Below are 17,907 nucleotides of genomic sequence, written 5' to 3' on the forward strand. Positions count from 1 at the left end.
TTTTATGAGAAGGGCCACTGTGAAGTTTGTGCCTCCGGTGCGGACTGACCTGGAAAAAGAGCCTTGTTTGGACACATGCGGCTTTGAAAGAACAGCCCTGAAACAACCCAGACTGTTTTCAGGGTCATTGCTGGTAACGAGACAAGGTGCTTATTCTTACGACCCTGAAAGCAAACCTCAGCCAAGCCAAAGATGCCACTGCCACCTCATTCAGAAAAACCCAAGTGAAATCAGAGATCATGACAGTGCTCATTTGTTTTTGTGTTGTTCTTTATGTGAGGGGGATAGTGCTTTTGGACTTTGTTTCACCAGGTCAGACTACTAATCAAGCTTTTTATTTAGAGGTTCTGAAAAGATTGCATAACAGCGTGCAACAAAAAAGACCTGAGTTGTGGCAGACGGCATGGTTTTGCCACCACAACAATGCACCTGCTCACACAGCCATCTCAGTGAGCCAGTTTTGGGCCAAAAAAACAAAAGCATGCCTCTCTTACTCCACACTCCTTACCTGACCTCGCTCTGTGCAACTTCTTTTTGTTTCCAAGAATGAAGAGGGACATGAAAAGACAGTGATTTGATGACGTAGAAGAGGTGAAGAAAAATATGAGGGAACAATCTAAACACGAGTTTGAAAATGTTTCCAAGAATGGAACCATAGATTTGACAAATGTATTAAGTGTAATGGGGAGTATGTTTAAGGTGATAAGGCTGCTTTATAAAATAAACAAACAAACAAACAAATAAATAAATGCATAGCTTTGAATTAAAAAAATCCTTTTGGTGAAGGTACCCCCCTCGTATTTATTGCATTACATCAAATATGAAAATATCGGATCTCTTCTTTCCAGTCCCTATGTTCGTTTTTTAACAAATTAAATTTCTTCCCTCACTACATCCTCCTCATCTGCTTACTGAGAAAATGTTGACTGCCCTCAATATTCTCCTTCTCAGTTTTTTCCCCTCTGGCAACTGCTTCTGATTATTTCACCTCTTCTTATGAATAGCCTGCATGCCATGCTCATGACCAGAGCTATAATTTTAGACAGCTAATTTTTCAGATCATATCCGCAGGCATACTTGAGTTGCTTGTACTGTTGTTTTTTCAGGAACTCAAACTTAATATATTTCAATTAACTTCTTTCTTTTACTCAACCCAAATCTTTATTTCCTGTGTCTTATTTAGGATATCCTAGTTATAGGAATCAAAAATTTTAAATGTAGAGTATTTCTATGCTCTTTTGTGTTTATTCTCATATCCATTTGTAAATACCTCTCATCTGTATCATCTTTTAAAAAATAATATTTTGTGTGTTGTAGGTAAGGTTTGCACAGCAATTTAGGTTCCCAGTCAATGAGTGTAGCCAGTGATGTCCAGTTACATTGAATACAGTCTTAACAATGTGAATATTCTCAATATTTCCATTATTGTTTATTTATTTATTTTTTGGCTTTAACAAACCAAATGTATCTTCTTATAATTTGGCAGTCTCCAAGTCGCAGTTCAGTGTGACGGCCCCAGTGGAAGTCTTTCTGTCCGTGTCGTCTGTAAAGGAAATTCTTTCCCTCTTTGGAGCTCCGGCTTCTGGGCACTTTTCATGTGGCTTGGCATCTTTCCTCCCATCTTTTTGCTTCAGTTTTAGTAGAATTCATGTTTTCTGAGAGGAACTCTTTTCAGTCTGTTGTCTTATCCTTCTAGTACTTCAAACTAGATCTTTTTCAATTGGGTCATTCATATCAAATCATTTTGAGTTTATTGGGGAGCAACAATGGAAATCCTTGCACTTTTTTTCCCTCATAATATGCATTTCCACAATTTTTTTTGAAGATTTCTCGTAGAAGCTTCTTTGTTTGGCATGTAAAATCTTCCCTGTCCATCTCATGTGATTCATTCTGTCCCTTCTCATGCACTGCGATAGCACTACTCAATTTGCTTCGTCTTATGTACTGAAAACATTAAACTTTCATTATTGAGTATTCGTAGTTTTTCTTTCATTTGTGCTTTTGCCTATGATTTCTGTATCATCTTAATCATATTTTGCTAGATTATGTATAATTTGTAACATTTGACTGTGATCAGAAGGAAAATTCTGCTTTCATGACAATCATTAGGATTAGACGTGTGTTTGTTTTCAGTAACTGTACCAGGATTCATATATTCTGAATATTCAGCAATGTCTGAAGTCTTTTTATATTCTTATATTTTTGATGATTATAGTCAAGGCAGGGGTATAACTAAAACCAGAAAGAACTGTTAACTTAGTGTCCAATCTGATCTAGAGGGTTGCTTGTTTTTTCCTGACTAGAGCATGTCCACATGCACCTTTCTCTCGCTCTCTCACGCTCTCCTTCACTTCTTTTCTCTTTCAGGTGGCAGAGATAACTGATGAATTAGCGACTCTCCCTAAGAGAGCGCAGCTAGCTGCTGCATTCATTACATACCTTTCCGCTGCGCCTGAGGGGCTGAGAAAAACTTGTTTGGAAGAGTGGACCAAATCAGCTGACCTTGAAAGTTTGTACTTATGAATATGAAATTTCAAAATACTAAAAATTTACATTTTTATCTTAATTTTTTTTCATATGACATTTTGCTATAAGTTAAAGGATACTGGAGCTATTTTCAATTGGTTTAATTTCTGGGGATTATTTTTATATAATTTATCTTTAAAATCTATGATATTAAAACTAATGAATTAGCTTTAATATTGCTTGAATGCTGTTAAACTTTTCAGTAGTTTAATTTTTACAGTAATTTCGTGTCTTGTGATCAGATTGAGGCACTTCCAGTTTCCTTAGTGTATTAGTTAGGGAATGTTCGTTCAGAGGAGCTCCTAGTCCTCTTTTTCACTTTTATTTCTGGTCCTTCGTCCAAGACTATTTAGAAAACTTTCACTTCCGTATATTTCAAGTAGTTTTATTCCTTTTCCTTCATAAAGTTTAAGATAATTTTAGATAACTAGTTATTAATAATCTTTAACTTTTCAGAATTTGATCTAAGGAGATTTCTTTGCACTGAAAGTGAACAGTTAATTTGGAAAAGTGAAGGCCTACCATCAGATGACCTTTCCATAGAAAATGCTCTTGTTATCTTGCAGGTAATTAACCATCATAATTTCCTATTAGAAATGTTTTGCCTTGAAGCTTAAAAAAGAATTTGACTTCTTTTCCAAATTCTTAGGCATTTACCTTTTCTTTCTTCGTTACGTATAAGTAAAAATACTTTGCAAATGAAAAATCCATATATGATTTAGTTGGTGAACCTACAACTTTAACATAATATAAAAGTATAAATTAAAGTGGCATTATTTTCATGATAGCAAAATATTCTAACTTCTTAAGGGGTAGTATTCTTAAGAAAGAAGAGCTATGGTGGTGAATTGATTAAAACATTAAGCTGATAACCAGAAGGTCAGAGTTTTGAACCCCACCACCTGCTTTAAGGGGAGCAGAGGTAGCAGGCAGCCTGCTTCCATAAAGATTTGCTGCCTTAGAAACTCTATAGGGTAGTTCTGTTCTGCCCTCTTGGGTCACTTTGAATATGGGTGGAATTGACTCATTGGCAGCATTTTCTTTGTGATCTGGGGAGAATGTAGTTAAGGAAGGAACTAAAAGAGCAGTAGTTGACTTTTAGGCTACCAGCCTCTCAGCCAAATGTAGCAATCTCTTCTATAGAGACTTGCAGTTTGGAAATCCTATGACAAAGTTCTTCTCTGTTTTAAAAGGTCACTGTGAGTTGGAATCAACTCCATGGCCATGGATCACAAAACCCTGTTGATACAGTGGTTAAGTGCTTTGGTGCTGAACACAAAGGCTGAGAGTTTGAACTCACCAGCTGGGCTGCAGTGGAAATGTGTAGGAGTCAGCATCTTTAATGACCACAGCCTTAGAAACCCTCTGGGACAGGTATAGGTATACTGTGTTCTATAGCAGTGGTTCTCAACCTGTGGGTCACAACCCCTTTGGGAGCCGGACGACCCATTCACAGGGGTCACCTGATTCATAACAGTAGCAAGATTACAGTATAAAGTAGCAATAAAAATAATTTTATGGTTAAGGGGGTCACCACACATGAGGAACTGTATTAAAGGGTTGTGGCATTAGGAAGGTTAAGAACCACTGTTCTATAGGATTGCCATGAGTTGCAATTGATTCATTGGCAATGAGCTTAGTTTTTGTTTTTGTTTTTAGCTGTATACAGTTAGTTCCGGGTTACATACTGTTAAAGAGCATGGTGGGCTTCTCCATAGTCAGATATTTGTCTCCTGGGGACTTCTTGGATGTAAGGAGCACTGGTAGTGCAGTGGTGAGACACTCATTGATTTTAACCTACAAGCTACTCCTTGGGAGAAAAGACCTGAGATTCTATCCCTGTCAATATTACAGCTTTGGTAACCTTACTAGGTGGCTCCACTCCTTGCTGTATGTTTTCTATTACTGGAATAGGCTTGACAGCAGTGGGTTTATAAATTGTATAGTGTCTTCATCTGGAACACAGGATCCCAGGCTTATTTGACTACGGACTCCTTGCAGAAACAAAACAACTGAGTGCTCCCCTGGCCATGGAAACTGTTGTACTGTGAACCGCAGTCTAGGGTAAAGTGTAGGTGTCTGTTTTTCAAGCTCCCTTAAATCCTTCTTAGAAGCCTTGGTGGTGTAGTGGGTTATATACTGGACTTTTAACTACAATATCAACAGTTCAAAACCACCAGCTGACGGGGGGCGGGGAGGATGGGGATTTTTGTTCTCATCAGAGTTACAGTCTTGGAGAAAAGAGTTACAATCTCAGAAACCCACCAGGGCCGTTATATCCTGCCCTAAAGATATGCTATGAGTTCCATGTGCTATGCTATGTTGGCAGTGGGTTTTTATTATTAATTTTTATTTTGGATTGATCTAATGGCCACCAGAAGGCGGTATTGCCCACTTTGGGAAACGGATTCCAGAGTATATGGTAATTTGAGTTAGTAGATAATTTTCTTACGTGTTTGTAAGTACGTAGTGGCCATGGGTTGGTTTGGACTCAGAACTATCCTATAAGGTGCCCAAGGCTGTAGTGTTTTACGTAAGCAGTCACGTATCTTTCTGAGCATCTGGTGGGTTCAAACCGCCATCCTTTTAGTTTGCAGCCAAATGTTTTAATCACTACACCACCAGGGCTCTGTTTATGAGTAAGGAAAGATTAATTATATATTTTCATTTTTATTCTGTTTGCAGAATAGAACTATATGAACTGAAGGTGAAAAATGTTTTGAGGTGACGATTTGCATATTGTGGAAAATTGATTTTTCTCTTACGTGCTTTCCAAATCACATGGTGTAAAAGTGAAAGTATTAGTAGCTTATTGGCAGAGAATGTAAAAACCAAATTCAAAGTTCTGTGTCCAGCAAGTAACTATTTTGACTACAGTGTGATTGTTACCATCAATCTTGTTTCCATTGCTCGTATGGATCTGGGAATATAATTTCTGGGAATAAATATAATAATTATTCTTTTTCTGTTCATGCTATTTCAGTAGGTTACATCCTGTAATAACAATGTCTTTTTCCCCTCCTTGCAACCTCTGTTACTGTCCACATGCTATTTCCTTGTTCCGTGGTCTTAAAGAAAGCTTACACACTAACTGGCTCTCATTAGGAAGCTTATGTCCTAAGATGTGTATTTTGGGCTATGTTTACTTTGGGAATCATTTGTTCTTTTGATTAGCCCTGTAATCAGTTGACTGTTAGGATGGTATCTTACCATTATAGAAGTCTTGGACTGTAGATTGAACAATTTTACTTTAGTCTTTTATTTTTAATATTCTTCATCATTTTTTATATCAGATTCCAGAATTATGAATCTGGAATTGTACATGTACAAGGGTGCTTCATTTAGTTGGTGGAAAATAAAATGAAAAGCTAATGATTTTTTTCCTGTGAACTTTTTAAAACCCTCTTTTATATGTAAATAATTCCATTGAATAATAGCAAACTATAGCTTTTTGATTATTTTTGTTATTCGTTCTCTAATGTTACATAACCACCCTGTTTTAGTAATCCAAGAAAAGTAATGTTTCCAAATGAAAAAAAGATACAAATCCAGTAGTCTTCATTTTTTCATTCTGGAAGCACAACCTTTATGAAGAAAACATTTACCAGAGTAGTTATTAGTTTTTTTAATCAATGATATTAATTGAAAATATATATGTTTTTATTCTGAATTGTGTCTTCTAATGACTATGGAAAATTGTGTATGGAATTTTAATAATAAACTTAGGACTAGGTTCATGTTTAGTACTGATAAAATCCTATTTATTTTTTATGACGATTTATTTTTTTATGACGAAACATAGCCATATTTATGGAATTGTTTCAGTAGTTACTTGTTACACTCATTTTAATTCATATTCTATATCAATTCTAAGGTAAACTAGCGTTAGAATTAAGTTGTAGCTAAGGGTGTGGTATTTCATATTCATTCATTCTGTTCTAGCCTCATAATTATTGTGACTTAATTTAGGTCTTTGCATTTTATACTTGCATAAATACATTATTCTTACTCTACTGGTTGGTCCCTTGCTCTCTGTACTACTTCCTCTGCTGCTGTTGGATTGAGCTTCCTAAAACACTACTCTGACCATAATATTACCTATTAATATATTTTAGTTCCCAAAGCTTCCAGTAAAAATAGCCTCTTCTTATATCTCACATAATAAAGTTCTTCATTCTTGATTCTACCATTTGAATTTGCTCATCTTTGCCCACCCTTTGTATTCCAGTGATGCTCAACTACTGGCAGTTTCCCGAATTTTCCACGCCCTTCCATCCTCTCTCCACCATGCTGTTGTCATTGCATGACTTCTTTGCCTGGCTATGTTCAGTTCATTTTCCATGGCTTAGTTTTACTGGAATTGCTTCTTAGATGCTTTGCTCAGCTCCACCTGTGATTTTTCCCTAGCAGCTTCTATACTTTTTGATTATGGAATGATCATTTTTCTTTATTAGACATGAGATCATTGAGGTAGGGGAATGTGTTTTACTAACTTTTGCATTCTTCATGTTCTTATCCAACATATGGTGGATGAATCAATAGGAACTCAACATGTTTGAATCTGTTAATAGTTGACTGTACAACGTAACTACATGTAATCATAGAGCACAAAGCTGGCAAGTAGTTCAGAGTGTTTGTTGAGTTTTCTCTGGAGAAGACAAGTAGGATAAACACAGACTTGGAAGTACTCGCTGAAGTTCTTAAGCATATTTTCTGTGCTCAGAATGTGATATCTGCAAACATCACCTCTGTTTTCTCTTTTTTTTTAACTGCAACAGATCATTGGTTTGAAATCATGGGTAAGCTCTAATTTTTTTAATATTTATTTTTGTGCGTAGACTAAATCTAGTAGATTTTCAAAGTGACTGCTAGCTTCAAATTGGAGCTAACACCTAGGTATAATAATGTGGGAACACTTAAGAGGCTATTGACGCGTGTAGATTTGCGTTTGTGGGAAGAAGTAGTCCATTTCTAGGGTGGAGCAGTAAGCGAAACCTCCAGACATAGGAAGGAGGAAGGTCTTTCAGTGATGTGACATGTGGGGAGGAGTATTGAGAACATCTCATCCTAGGTTGAGGCAAAATGGGCATGCAATATTTGTCAAAAAATGGAAAACACATAAAGTTGATTTAAAATAACCTTTCATAGTAAAGCTTTTTAGCTATCTCCAGGTGGTAGAAATTTTAAACCGTGTCAGTGATAAAATACTGTTTGTCTGTAGAACGTCAGGTCCCCACTGTTCACTTCTCCCTTGTTATGCCATGAGATAATATATTCGTTCTTGTTAGATACGCTCCAATTGTAAGTCATCAATTTACTCTAATTTTTATATCTGCCACCTTATCCTAAAGCACACAACTGCATTGCATTTTCCGAATAATATTAAAAATATAAGAAATGTTAGGTCAGTTATTGTTATTAAATCTGATGTATTGGGCAGCAATTATTATTAGGTGACTTTAAAGTGTATTATTAATATATGTACACTCACCAAATCATCTTTCTTTCATCTTCTAAATGGCATTGTGTGCAGAGCATTTTAGTGACGCTGTAAGTTAAATGTTACGCTGCTAACTGCAGCGTCGTTGGTTTGAAACCACCAGCTGCTCCACTGGAGAAGAATGAGGTTGTCTGCTCCTGTCAAGGCTCACTGCCAGGGAAACTCAAGGGAGCTCTGCTCTGCCCTGTCGGGGTGCTGTGCGTCAGAATAAGCCCCATGGCAGTTGGCTTGGTTTTGGTTTATCTACTTTAGAGTTTAATTAGTACAGGATGTTCTCTAATAAATTTAGTTTAAGCTCATTAAATCTTAACATAAAACTTACATAATTTTCTCTTCTAGGATGATCCTCTTTAGATATTCTATACAGATTTCATTAGAATAATCAATCTATTTTAAAATATACATAAATATGTTAATTATTTTGAAAACCTTTTTATGATTAGCTCATACTTGTGAGGAATTTATGCAGTGTTCAGTTGAAGAATATATAGAGGTAGGGGATTGATTACTTAACTGTATAATTCATTTTATGATTTTATATATGTCATATTCATTCCATAGTTCAAGCTTAAAAGCCAAAAAAGAGGTGCAAAGACATCAGAATGGGATTGGAGTTCTCACTTAATATACACTGTTAATACACAATTGCCATTTCATATGGTTGAATTCAGTTACCTAATTCTTAGTTGTTGAGAAAGCAGTGAACTGCTAAATACGAGGTTGGCGGTTCAAACCCACCAACTACTCCATAGGAGAAAATTGAGGCACACTCCTCCAGTAAAGATTTATTACCTTAGAAACCCTATATAGTGTTGCTATGAGTCAGATTGGATTCAGTGGCAGTAGATTTGGGGTATAACATTTATTAATGTGGTTTCTGGTATTGTGTTCTCCAAAGCTTGAAAGAAAAATTCATTCAGAAATTGATGAATGAGTGGGATAAATTATTCCCATGTGAAAGAATATAATGTTAAAACCATTTCTTTTCTTTCTTTTAGAGTCACGTATGCCCATTTCTTATAGACCCTTCTTCTCAAGCTACAGAATGGCTAAAGACGCATCTGAAAGACTCACGTTTAGAAGTTATTAATCAGCAGGTATGGTGCATATATACTTTAGTTATCAAATTCATATGGAATTTTATGGTGGAAAGAACTATGAGTGTATAATTAGGAAACATAAATTTAAGTCTCAGCTGTGTAACTTTTCTGGTATGGAGTCGGGACAAATAAATGCATCTTTATTTTTTACTTTCAAAGATTTATTGTTTTATCCCCTTTCCCCCCTCTTTTATTTTGCCTTCTGATTGTTGGAAATCATTGAACTCAGAGATTTATTTGTCCCAATACGTAATATTAATCATAATGTTAATATACTCACCGTAATTCATATTGCAATGTATAACTTAAATTTTTTTGAGGTTAGTTATTCTGTCATTTTCATTATTAACTCTTTGCCTCCAATAAACCATTTAAAGGCATAATGATTGTTTTCATGGGTAATTAGGTGAGAGTTTGCATTTCAGATCATCAATTTTATAATCAACAGTTTAAACTACAATAAAAGCCCCTAATAGTTTACCCTTCCCTGGTTCCTTAATTTCCTTTCTCTCTCGTGGATTATTATCTTCTACTTCACCCAAGTTAATATCTGTCTGTTGTCTAGCCTCCTGCTATCTCCCTTTGCCCTCTCTTGCTTGGTAAACTTCAAAGACTTTTCTCTTTGACTTGCAAGAATTTATCTTGTTTTCCATCTAACAGTGGGCTCTTAGCATATTTTTCTTCTTGGGAAAATATGTTAATTCCACTTAACACAACTATCCCCAGGTCTACCAGGTCATGAGACACATCACTGTTTCATCATGATTTTTTAGTGCAGCTTAGTGTTCCTTTGTGTATAAAGTTTCTTTCCCAACATTTAGGTTGCTTCCATCTTTCTGCTACTGTGAACTGCCCTTCAATGTACATAGGTGTGTGTATGTTTTACTGTTATGACTTAGTTTTTTTTAAAAATCATTTTATTGGGTGCTCGTACAATTCTTATCACAATACATCCATACATCCATTGTGTCAAGTACATTTGTGCATTTGTTGCCATCATTAATCTCAAAATATTTGCTTTCAATTTGAACCCTTGGTTTCATCTCATTTTTCCCCTCCCTCCCAACTCCCCCTCCCTCATGAACCCTTGATAATTTATAAATTATTGTTATTTTGTCATATCTTACACTGTCCTACATCTCCCTTCACCCACTTTTCTGTTGTCCATATATGTTCTCCTCCCCATAACCAGGGAGGAGTTTATTTGTAGCTCCTTGTAATCGTTTCCCCCTTTCTGCCCCACCTCCCTCCACCCACCTGGTATCGCCACTCTCAGCACTGGTCCTGAAGGGTTTCATCTGTCCTGGATTCCCTGTGTTTCCAGTTCCTATCTGTACCAGTGTACATCCTCTGGTCTAGCTGGATTTGTAAGGTAGAATTTGGATCATGATAGTGGGGATGAAGCATTTAGGAACTAAAGGAAAGTTGTATGTTTCATCGTTGCTACACTGCGCCCTGACTGGCTCGTCTCCTCCCTGCGACCCTTCTGTAAGGGGATGTCCAGTTGCCTACAGACTTAGTTTTTTAGGATGTATGCTCAATAGAGTGATTTCTGGATCTTCTGGAATTTCTATTCCAGGTGGTTTGAGGTTGCACTATGTTGCTTTTATCAGGGGTTATATGTGTGATATAACTCCTTTAGCTTCTGTTACTAATTTGTGAAAAAGGGAGAGTATTTATGTCTTTTCTGTGTGTCTGCTAAGCAGTGCTCTAAGCTCTGAGGTTTTAGTTATGGAAAAGTAGACACAGTTCCTGCCCTCAAGGAGATGAAATTTTGCTAGGTCAGATAGACAAATAAACTGTTATATTAAATTATGAGTGTGGGATGATAGAGTAAAAAGATAAGCAAAAGCAGCTAAGAAACTAAAGGTTATTAATTTAGCCAGGAGAATCAAGAAACCCTCTGGCCTTTTAACATGCTATTAAAATCTTCATGTTTCTATTAATTTCCTATTTCTATAACTCACCCACAAACATCTTAGATGTTCCATAAGAATTGACATATTGGTCAGTGAAATGTAATTATAGTCTTTTGGTAGTGACATTTCTCTGTCATTTTTTTTGTTGATGAGGAAATTCTTTTTGGTCAGGATATTTTAGAGAAGACCAGCTATATGGATATCCAAAAATATTCTTCAGGTGCTTCAAAAATAACATCTTCAAATTTCCTCACATATTAAATGATTAACCTAATTTCTTTTTGTTACAGATAATTGCAAGTTAGATAATGTATAAAAATACTTTAATATTATAGATCACTTGTATTAGGAGCTCTTAGCTACTATGCAGAATTTAAAAAAATAATAACCTTAGAGGCCTGGGATGATTTTTAAAACTACTATTTCCCTGAGTAGACTGCCTCAACATTTCTGCTTACTTATATGTCTAAGAGTTCTTTCATGGTGATTAAATCTATCACACTAAGAAAAGTTTACTAGGATTCACCCGGCCTTTTCTCTCCCCCTCCAGTGTTTGGTTATGATTATAGCCATTGTTACTCCTAATAATGTTGGAATGGGTAACTTGTTGCATATAGAATGTGAAATTTTGTTTCTATTATTGATTGTAAATTACAGTAAAAATTAGAAAATAGCATATTGTTAATGTAAATGCCTTCTTAAAATTTAAGTCTTAAATGATGAAATTTATTTGATAAGTATTCAACCAAAATGATACCTCCCTTGTAACCGATGACAAGGATCGACAAGTGATCTCCTCCCTGGGGGACGGACAACAGAAAAGTGCATGAAGGGAGACGTCGGACAGGCCAAGATATGACAAAATAATAATTTATAAATTATCGAGGGCTCATGAGGGAAGGGGGAGCGGGGAGGGAGTGGGGAGCGAGGAGGGAGGGGAAAAATGAGGACCTAATGCCGGGGGCTTAAGTGGAGAGCAAATGTTTTGAGAATGATGAGGGCAATGAATGTACAAATGCGCTTTGCACAATTGATGCATGTATGGATTGTGATAAGAGTTGTATGAGCCCCTAATAAAATGATTAAACAAAACAAAAAACAAAATGATACCTCCTAAAGTACATATGACTACAAAACAACCACAGAAAATTTAAATCATTAGCATTAATATTATATTTGCAAATATTAATATTAGGCACATCAATATCTCCATTTCTAATCTATAAGGACCTTTATACATATTGAAATATAAATCAATTAATATGTGTCTTCCTTTCTTTTAGGATAGTAACTTTATCACAGCCCTTGAATTGGCAGTTCGTTTTGGGAAAACCCTTATAATACAAGAGTTGGATGGTGTAGAACCTGTTCTTTATCCATTATTGAGAAGAGATCTTGTTGCTCAAGGTAAATGTTTGGCCTTTCCAGAGAGTAACTATTATTTCTGAATTCATTAATTTTATAACTGACTGACTTTTCTAATCTCACTATTATATTCAGGAAAGGTAAACTGGTACTAACAAGTAAACAGGTAGATGCAAAGAGACTTCATAAAAAGGCACTCACTGTGTTGAGGTAGTGAAGATAAGTCTTCATGAATTTTTCCATTTAATTTATCAGTACGTCCAAGCACACTAACTGTCCATCTATGTTATGGGACTATATCTTGACGAGATAAAACTAACAACAGCAAAGGCTGATCCTGGTTTAAATCCCATGACCAGTCACAAAATCTGGGGCTTTACCTGAAAAGGATTTTAGTCAAAAAGATTTTAGTCATTCTGTTTCCATAGTTCTTTCAGATACAGTACATATTTTAAGAAGAAATAAAAACCCCCAACAACCCCAAAATCAAATTAACTCCAATATAAGTTAAGACAATATAGTTAAGACTGTGTCAGACTTTTAGTTGGACATCTGATATTTTCCAAGGGGCTTATATTAAAGAGTCTTTAGAAAAGAAAGTATTGGTTATAAAATACTTTTAAATGTATCAAAATAACACATGGATGGGTTATACAATCAAAGGATGAATAAAAGCAATCCTCTATTCCACCTTTTCCTTGTCCTAATCCCCAGGGAGGCTTTTGTTTTTCACTATTAGGTGGACTATAAGTATGCCTTCAGAAAACTACACTTATCATAAATGCACAGCAGGTGGCTTTTCTTAATTAGTACCCTGATTAAGATATAGTCTCTGACCACTGTGTAAGCTCCTTGGCCCCAGTATTTCCTTTAGATGTTAATAATGTGTTGACTATAATTATCAGACATCAACAATCTTAGGTTTTATTTATGCATTCTTTCTTTAAGTGTTACATCTGCAAAGCTAGTGTATAAATCCTTTCTAACTGACAAATTTAGAAGTAGATAGCAAATAATTTAAAATGGGGAGTTTCTGGCTTTGTTACTTGAAATCAACTGTTTCAGAAAGATTTTTAATACTGAAATACAAGCTATTCCTCTGCTGTGTCAGTATCTCAGGATCATTTTAATGAAAATTACTTACCCTTGCTGACTTAATTGCTGTGTAATAGAGCATTCTGGTTAATAATATTTTTAGTAGCCTAACTTTTGCTGTGTGGGACGTTCTTATTGAACAGCAAATAATACAAACTATTTAAAGAAGGATTGGAATTAACTCAATAGCAATGATTTTGTCTGGTGCTTTTTTTGTTGGAAAAATGTTTAAAATAATATTTTTGAGTGTTGTGTAGCAAAATACACCATATTCAGGCCAACTAATTATGCCATTTTTAAAACAAAACTAGGTCCACGCTATGTTGTACAAATAGGTGACAAAATTATTGACTACAATGAAGAATTTCGACTTTTTTTGTCAACAAGAAACCCAAACCCCTTTATTCCACCGGATGCAGCCTCCATTGTTACTGAGGTTAACTTCACTACAACAAGAAGTGGGTTACGCGGACAGGTATATATATTCATAATTTCTTACAAAAATCACTTGTAGTTGTATATATCAAATACGTTCTTTTGTTAATATGATTATCACTTTAAATTGATAAATTTCAAAATATGCTTGTTAGAGTGAAGCATGTTGGTTTATTTTGCATATTGTCTGTGATGGACTTATATTTGTTGCTTACATTGTTAAATTGTTATTTTCTGAGTATATGTTTAATTTTGCACTCCGCTCTTTATTGTAGTACTTTAAAATTTTTAATGTGAAAAATGGAATTATAGAAGTTAATATCAACTGCTTTAATTTTCAGTTTTAAAATTTAGATTTAATAGGTAAAGTTAAGGATCTTTAATTTCCAACTTTAGTAGCGTAGTGGGGTGAGTATTGGCTGTAATCTACAAGGCCAACAGTTTGAAGCCTCCAGCTGTTCCTTAGGGGAAAGATGTAACTGTCTATTCCTGTAAGGATTTGTAGGATTTGTGGAAACTCAGAGGAGCAATTGTATTCTGTCCTTTAAGGTCACTGTGAGTCACAATTGACTCAGTGACAGTGAGTATAACAGGTGCATCTGTGTAGTCAGTGATCTGTGGATATGGTTCATTGTGCTTTAGTATTATTGCATGGATCTTAGAATGATTTTTCATATCCAGATGTTTTCCCTTACATATTTAATAACACAATTTCTCTCCTCTTTAAGGGGATGATACCTATTAATATTTTGAATATTATCTTCTTTCTGCCCATCTAACAATAGTCAAGTGAAGGCAGTGGTGATTCGTTGGTAGAATTTTGGTGGGATGGATGGAGTTCTAATTCCGACTAATGTGTCTCAGGTGCAGCCAACACTCAGCTATCAGTGACGGCTTGCATGCTATTATGATGCTAAGTAAGTCTGAGTGGAGGCTGTAACTAAGATAGATTGAACAGAATGCCCTGGTGATTTTCTTCCAAAACCAGTCAATGAAAACCCTACAGATAATAATTATCCAATTTGTTAGAACCATGAGGATGATGCAGAACCAAGGATTGTATCCTTTACGCCTGGGGTCCCCATGAGTCGGAGCTGATTAGATGGCAGCCAACAACAATAGGAATAGAGTCATCCTCTTTTGGTTTGCATGATCATATATATGTTTACTACCTTATACCTTAGGACAATTTTTCAAAAGCTTTTTGTTTTCAACATGTTCTCTTAACTATGTTATCTATACCACATTACCCTGTATTTTTGTAAGCAATATCATTTGATTGCAAGGATGATACTTATAGATAAAATATTGTAAGAGTTACTCAAAACTTGCCAGAATTCATTCACAAAATTGCTCTTTCTATCTAAAGGCTATCTATAGCTATTGCTAAGAGGGGCTTTGTAGATCTTAGGTTATCAAGAAATAAGTGAATATGCTTATAGCAGATTTTTTAATTATACATTTTACCAATTAAGTCCGTCTTTTAAAGTTACAAGTTTAACAATTGCACAGAATATTTTAAGAGTATTACTAAAATATAATTAATATGATATAATATTTACCCAATTAAAATGTGTATGTTAAGATTTTACAGTTTAAGATAAATTATGGTTTTAGGTTTGAAATATTAAAGCTAATTTTAGGAATATGTATTACATATTGTAATGCAGACACACTACCATTGAGGCAATGCTGACTCCTAGAGATCCTGTAGGACAGTTTAGAACTGCCTCAGTGGGTTTCTGAGACTGTAACTCTGTAGAAATAGACATATTAAGTAATATATTATTCAGGCAAGGCAGAAAGCCTGTGGTGGGAATAGTGGGAAATTTTTTCTTTAAAATTTATTTCCCAAATAATAATTTCTTTTTTTTTTTTTTTTTTTGTTTTGTTTTTTTGATTGTTTTTCTTTATAAGCTTTTGGCTTTAACCATTCAGCACGAGAAACCTGATTTAGAGGAACAGAAAACAAAACTGTTGCAACAGGAAGAAGATAAGAAAATACAGCTAGCTAAGCTTGAAGAATCTCTTTTAGAGGTGAAGTTTCATCCTTTAAGATTTTAAAAATTGCTTTTTAAATTGTAATGAATATAAATGTGTATTTTAAATTCAGTAAAACTATTAGCTCATTTTTGTTATTTCAATAGCACATCAATATATACATGTACATCAGGGTTAAAATTTAAAGAAATAAAAGCAGTTACTTTTTTGAATATGAGGTGGAAGACCACCACCCTCCACACCCCCCAAACTGGAATCTTGTTTGGCAGAGCGGAGTTTATGTAGTACGCGTTTTCCCCTCTACTTGAACATCAAACAACTCGCTGAGTTAGTGCACCCAGTGGTGTCTCCTGGGAAGGTTCTCTCTGGTCACGGTGAATTTTTTCATAAAAACAGTTTCACTCAAACCTCTTTTTTTAAATGGCCTATTTAAGAGAAAAGTGTGTGGCTGTGTAATTTTGTTTCCTGCATGAGAAAAATGCTGTAGAAACTGTTGTGATGTAGAACACAGCTTACAAGGACAGCGCTATGGGAAAAACTCGAGTGTAGGAGTGGTTTACTCATTTCAAAACCCTGAGATGTTGATTGATGACAAAGCTCGTTCTGGACATCTGTCATCTTCCCAAATGGATGAAAATGTTGACTTGTAGTGCATTTGGAGTTTGTTCTACCAGGTCAGACTGTTCATCAAGCTTTAGATTTAGAGGTTCTGAAGAGATTGCATTAACAGTGTGTGACAAAAAAGGTCTGATTTGTGGCAAATGGGGGGACTGGTTTTGCCACTACGACGACAATGCACCTACTCATGTAGCCATAACAGTGCACCACTTTTTGGCAAAATCAGCATGCCTCTCCTGCCCCACGCACCTTACTCACCTGACGTCACTGTGAATGCAGAGGGATATGAAAGGACAGCGATTTGATGATGTAGAAGAGGTGAAGAAAAAAGCAAGGGTGGGTGCTACTGTCAGGCATTCAACAGATGAGTTTGAAAAATGTTTCCAAGTATGAAATCGCAGATTTCACAAGTGTATTAAGTGTATGGAGAGTAATTGGAAGGTGATAAGGTTGTTTGGTTAAAAAAAAAATTTAAATACATAGCTTTGAAAAGAAAATTCAGGCTTTTGTATATTCAGGAGAAAAGTTTAAGACATGCAGTTTTTAGTTAATGTCTTTATACAGTATTGATGCACTACCATTTAATTGTCTATTTTGTACTTGTCATTTTAAGAAGCAATGAAAGGTAAGAAATTATATGAAATTATTTAATTTATATTTTTGTTTATTGATAAAATTAATGCATCTAAAATGTTATGATGATAAATATCATATAATGATTTGCTAAATCATTTAATATAAGAAGGCCATAAGTGCTGATATTTTTAAAAACAGTAATTTTCTCATAAACATCATTAAGCTAGTGATATTAATGAAGACTTTCTTGAATTGATTATTTTAAAATGTATAATAATGTCCCTATATTTTGTCAACTTTTCTTCTAGACCCTTGCAACATCTCAAGGCAATATTTTAGAAAATAAGGATTTGATTGAATCTTTGAATCAGACAAAAGCAAGCAGTTCACTTATCCAAGATTCTCTTAAAGAATCCTACAAACTGCAGATTTCCCTTGACAAAGTAACTATTGTCTTCTTTTTGCATCATATTTTCTTTAACATTTATGTTAATATGGTAAGCAATCTCGAGGCCGGAATTCAGGAGGTAGATGATACCATACAAAGAAAGTTATTCAAAGTACCAGGGCCTTGGTTTGATTATTGTTTTTATAGGAAGTGAGCTAAGATGTACAGATATTGAAGATTGTTAGTGTACCTTGCTGGGTTCTACTGTTTCCTGCCACAGGGCTAGCTAAGGTAGAGATACAATTTTGTCCTTGTGCATATAGACAATTGAGAGTTAGCAAACAATGTTGCACACCTGAAACCACAGTTAAAGCCTGTGAAATA

The 17,907-nt window shown here is 35.2% G+C and overlaps 1 protein-coding gene across 1 annotated transcript in view; it reads left to right on the forward strand.

Moving 5' to 3' along the window:
• Positions 1-17,907, forward strand: part of DYNC2H1 (dynein cytoplasmic 2 heavy chain 1) — a 298,686-nt gene that overhangs the window by 157,227 nt on the left and 123,552 nt on the right. Inside the window, exons 61-68 of the mRNA XM_030887685.2 lie at positions 2,368-2,509; positions 2,983-3,092; positions 7,305-7,325; positions 9,025-9,123; positions 12,329-12,452; positions 13,817-13,980; positions 15,858-15,977; positions 17,444-17,578. Coding sequence (XP_030743545.1) covers positions 2,368-2,509; positions 2,983-3,092; positions 7,305-7,325; positions 9,025-9,123; positions 12,329-12,452; positions 13,817-13,980; positions 15,858-15,977; positions 17,444-17,578 — 915 coding nt within the window. The remainder of the gene's footprint in view (positions 1-2,367; positions 2,510-2,982; positions 3,093-7,304; positions 7,326-9,024; positions 9,124-12,328; positions 12,453-13,816; positions 13,981-15,857; positions 15,978-17,443; positions 17,579-17,907) is intronic.

This window comes from Echinops telfairi, unplaced genomic scaffold (genome assembly GCF_000313985.2).
Source record: "Echinops telfairi isolate 266 unplaced genomic scaffold, ASM31398v2 ScPeMD7_7421;HRSCAF=8459, whole genome shotgun sequence".
Lineage (NCBI taxonomy): Eukaryota > Metazoa > Chordata > Mammalia > Afrosoricida > Tenrecidae > Echinops > Echinops telfairi.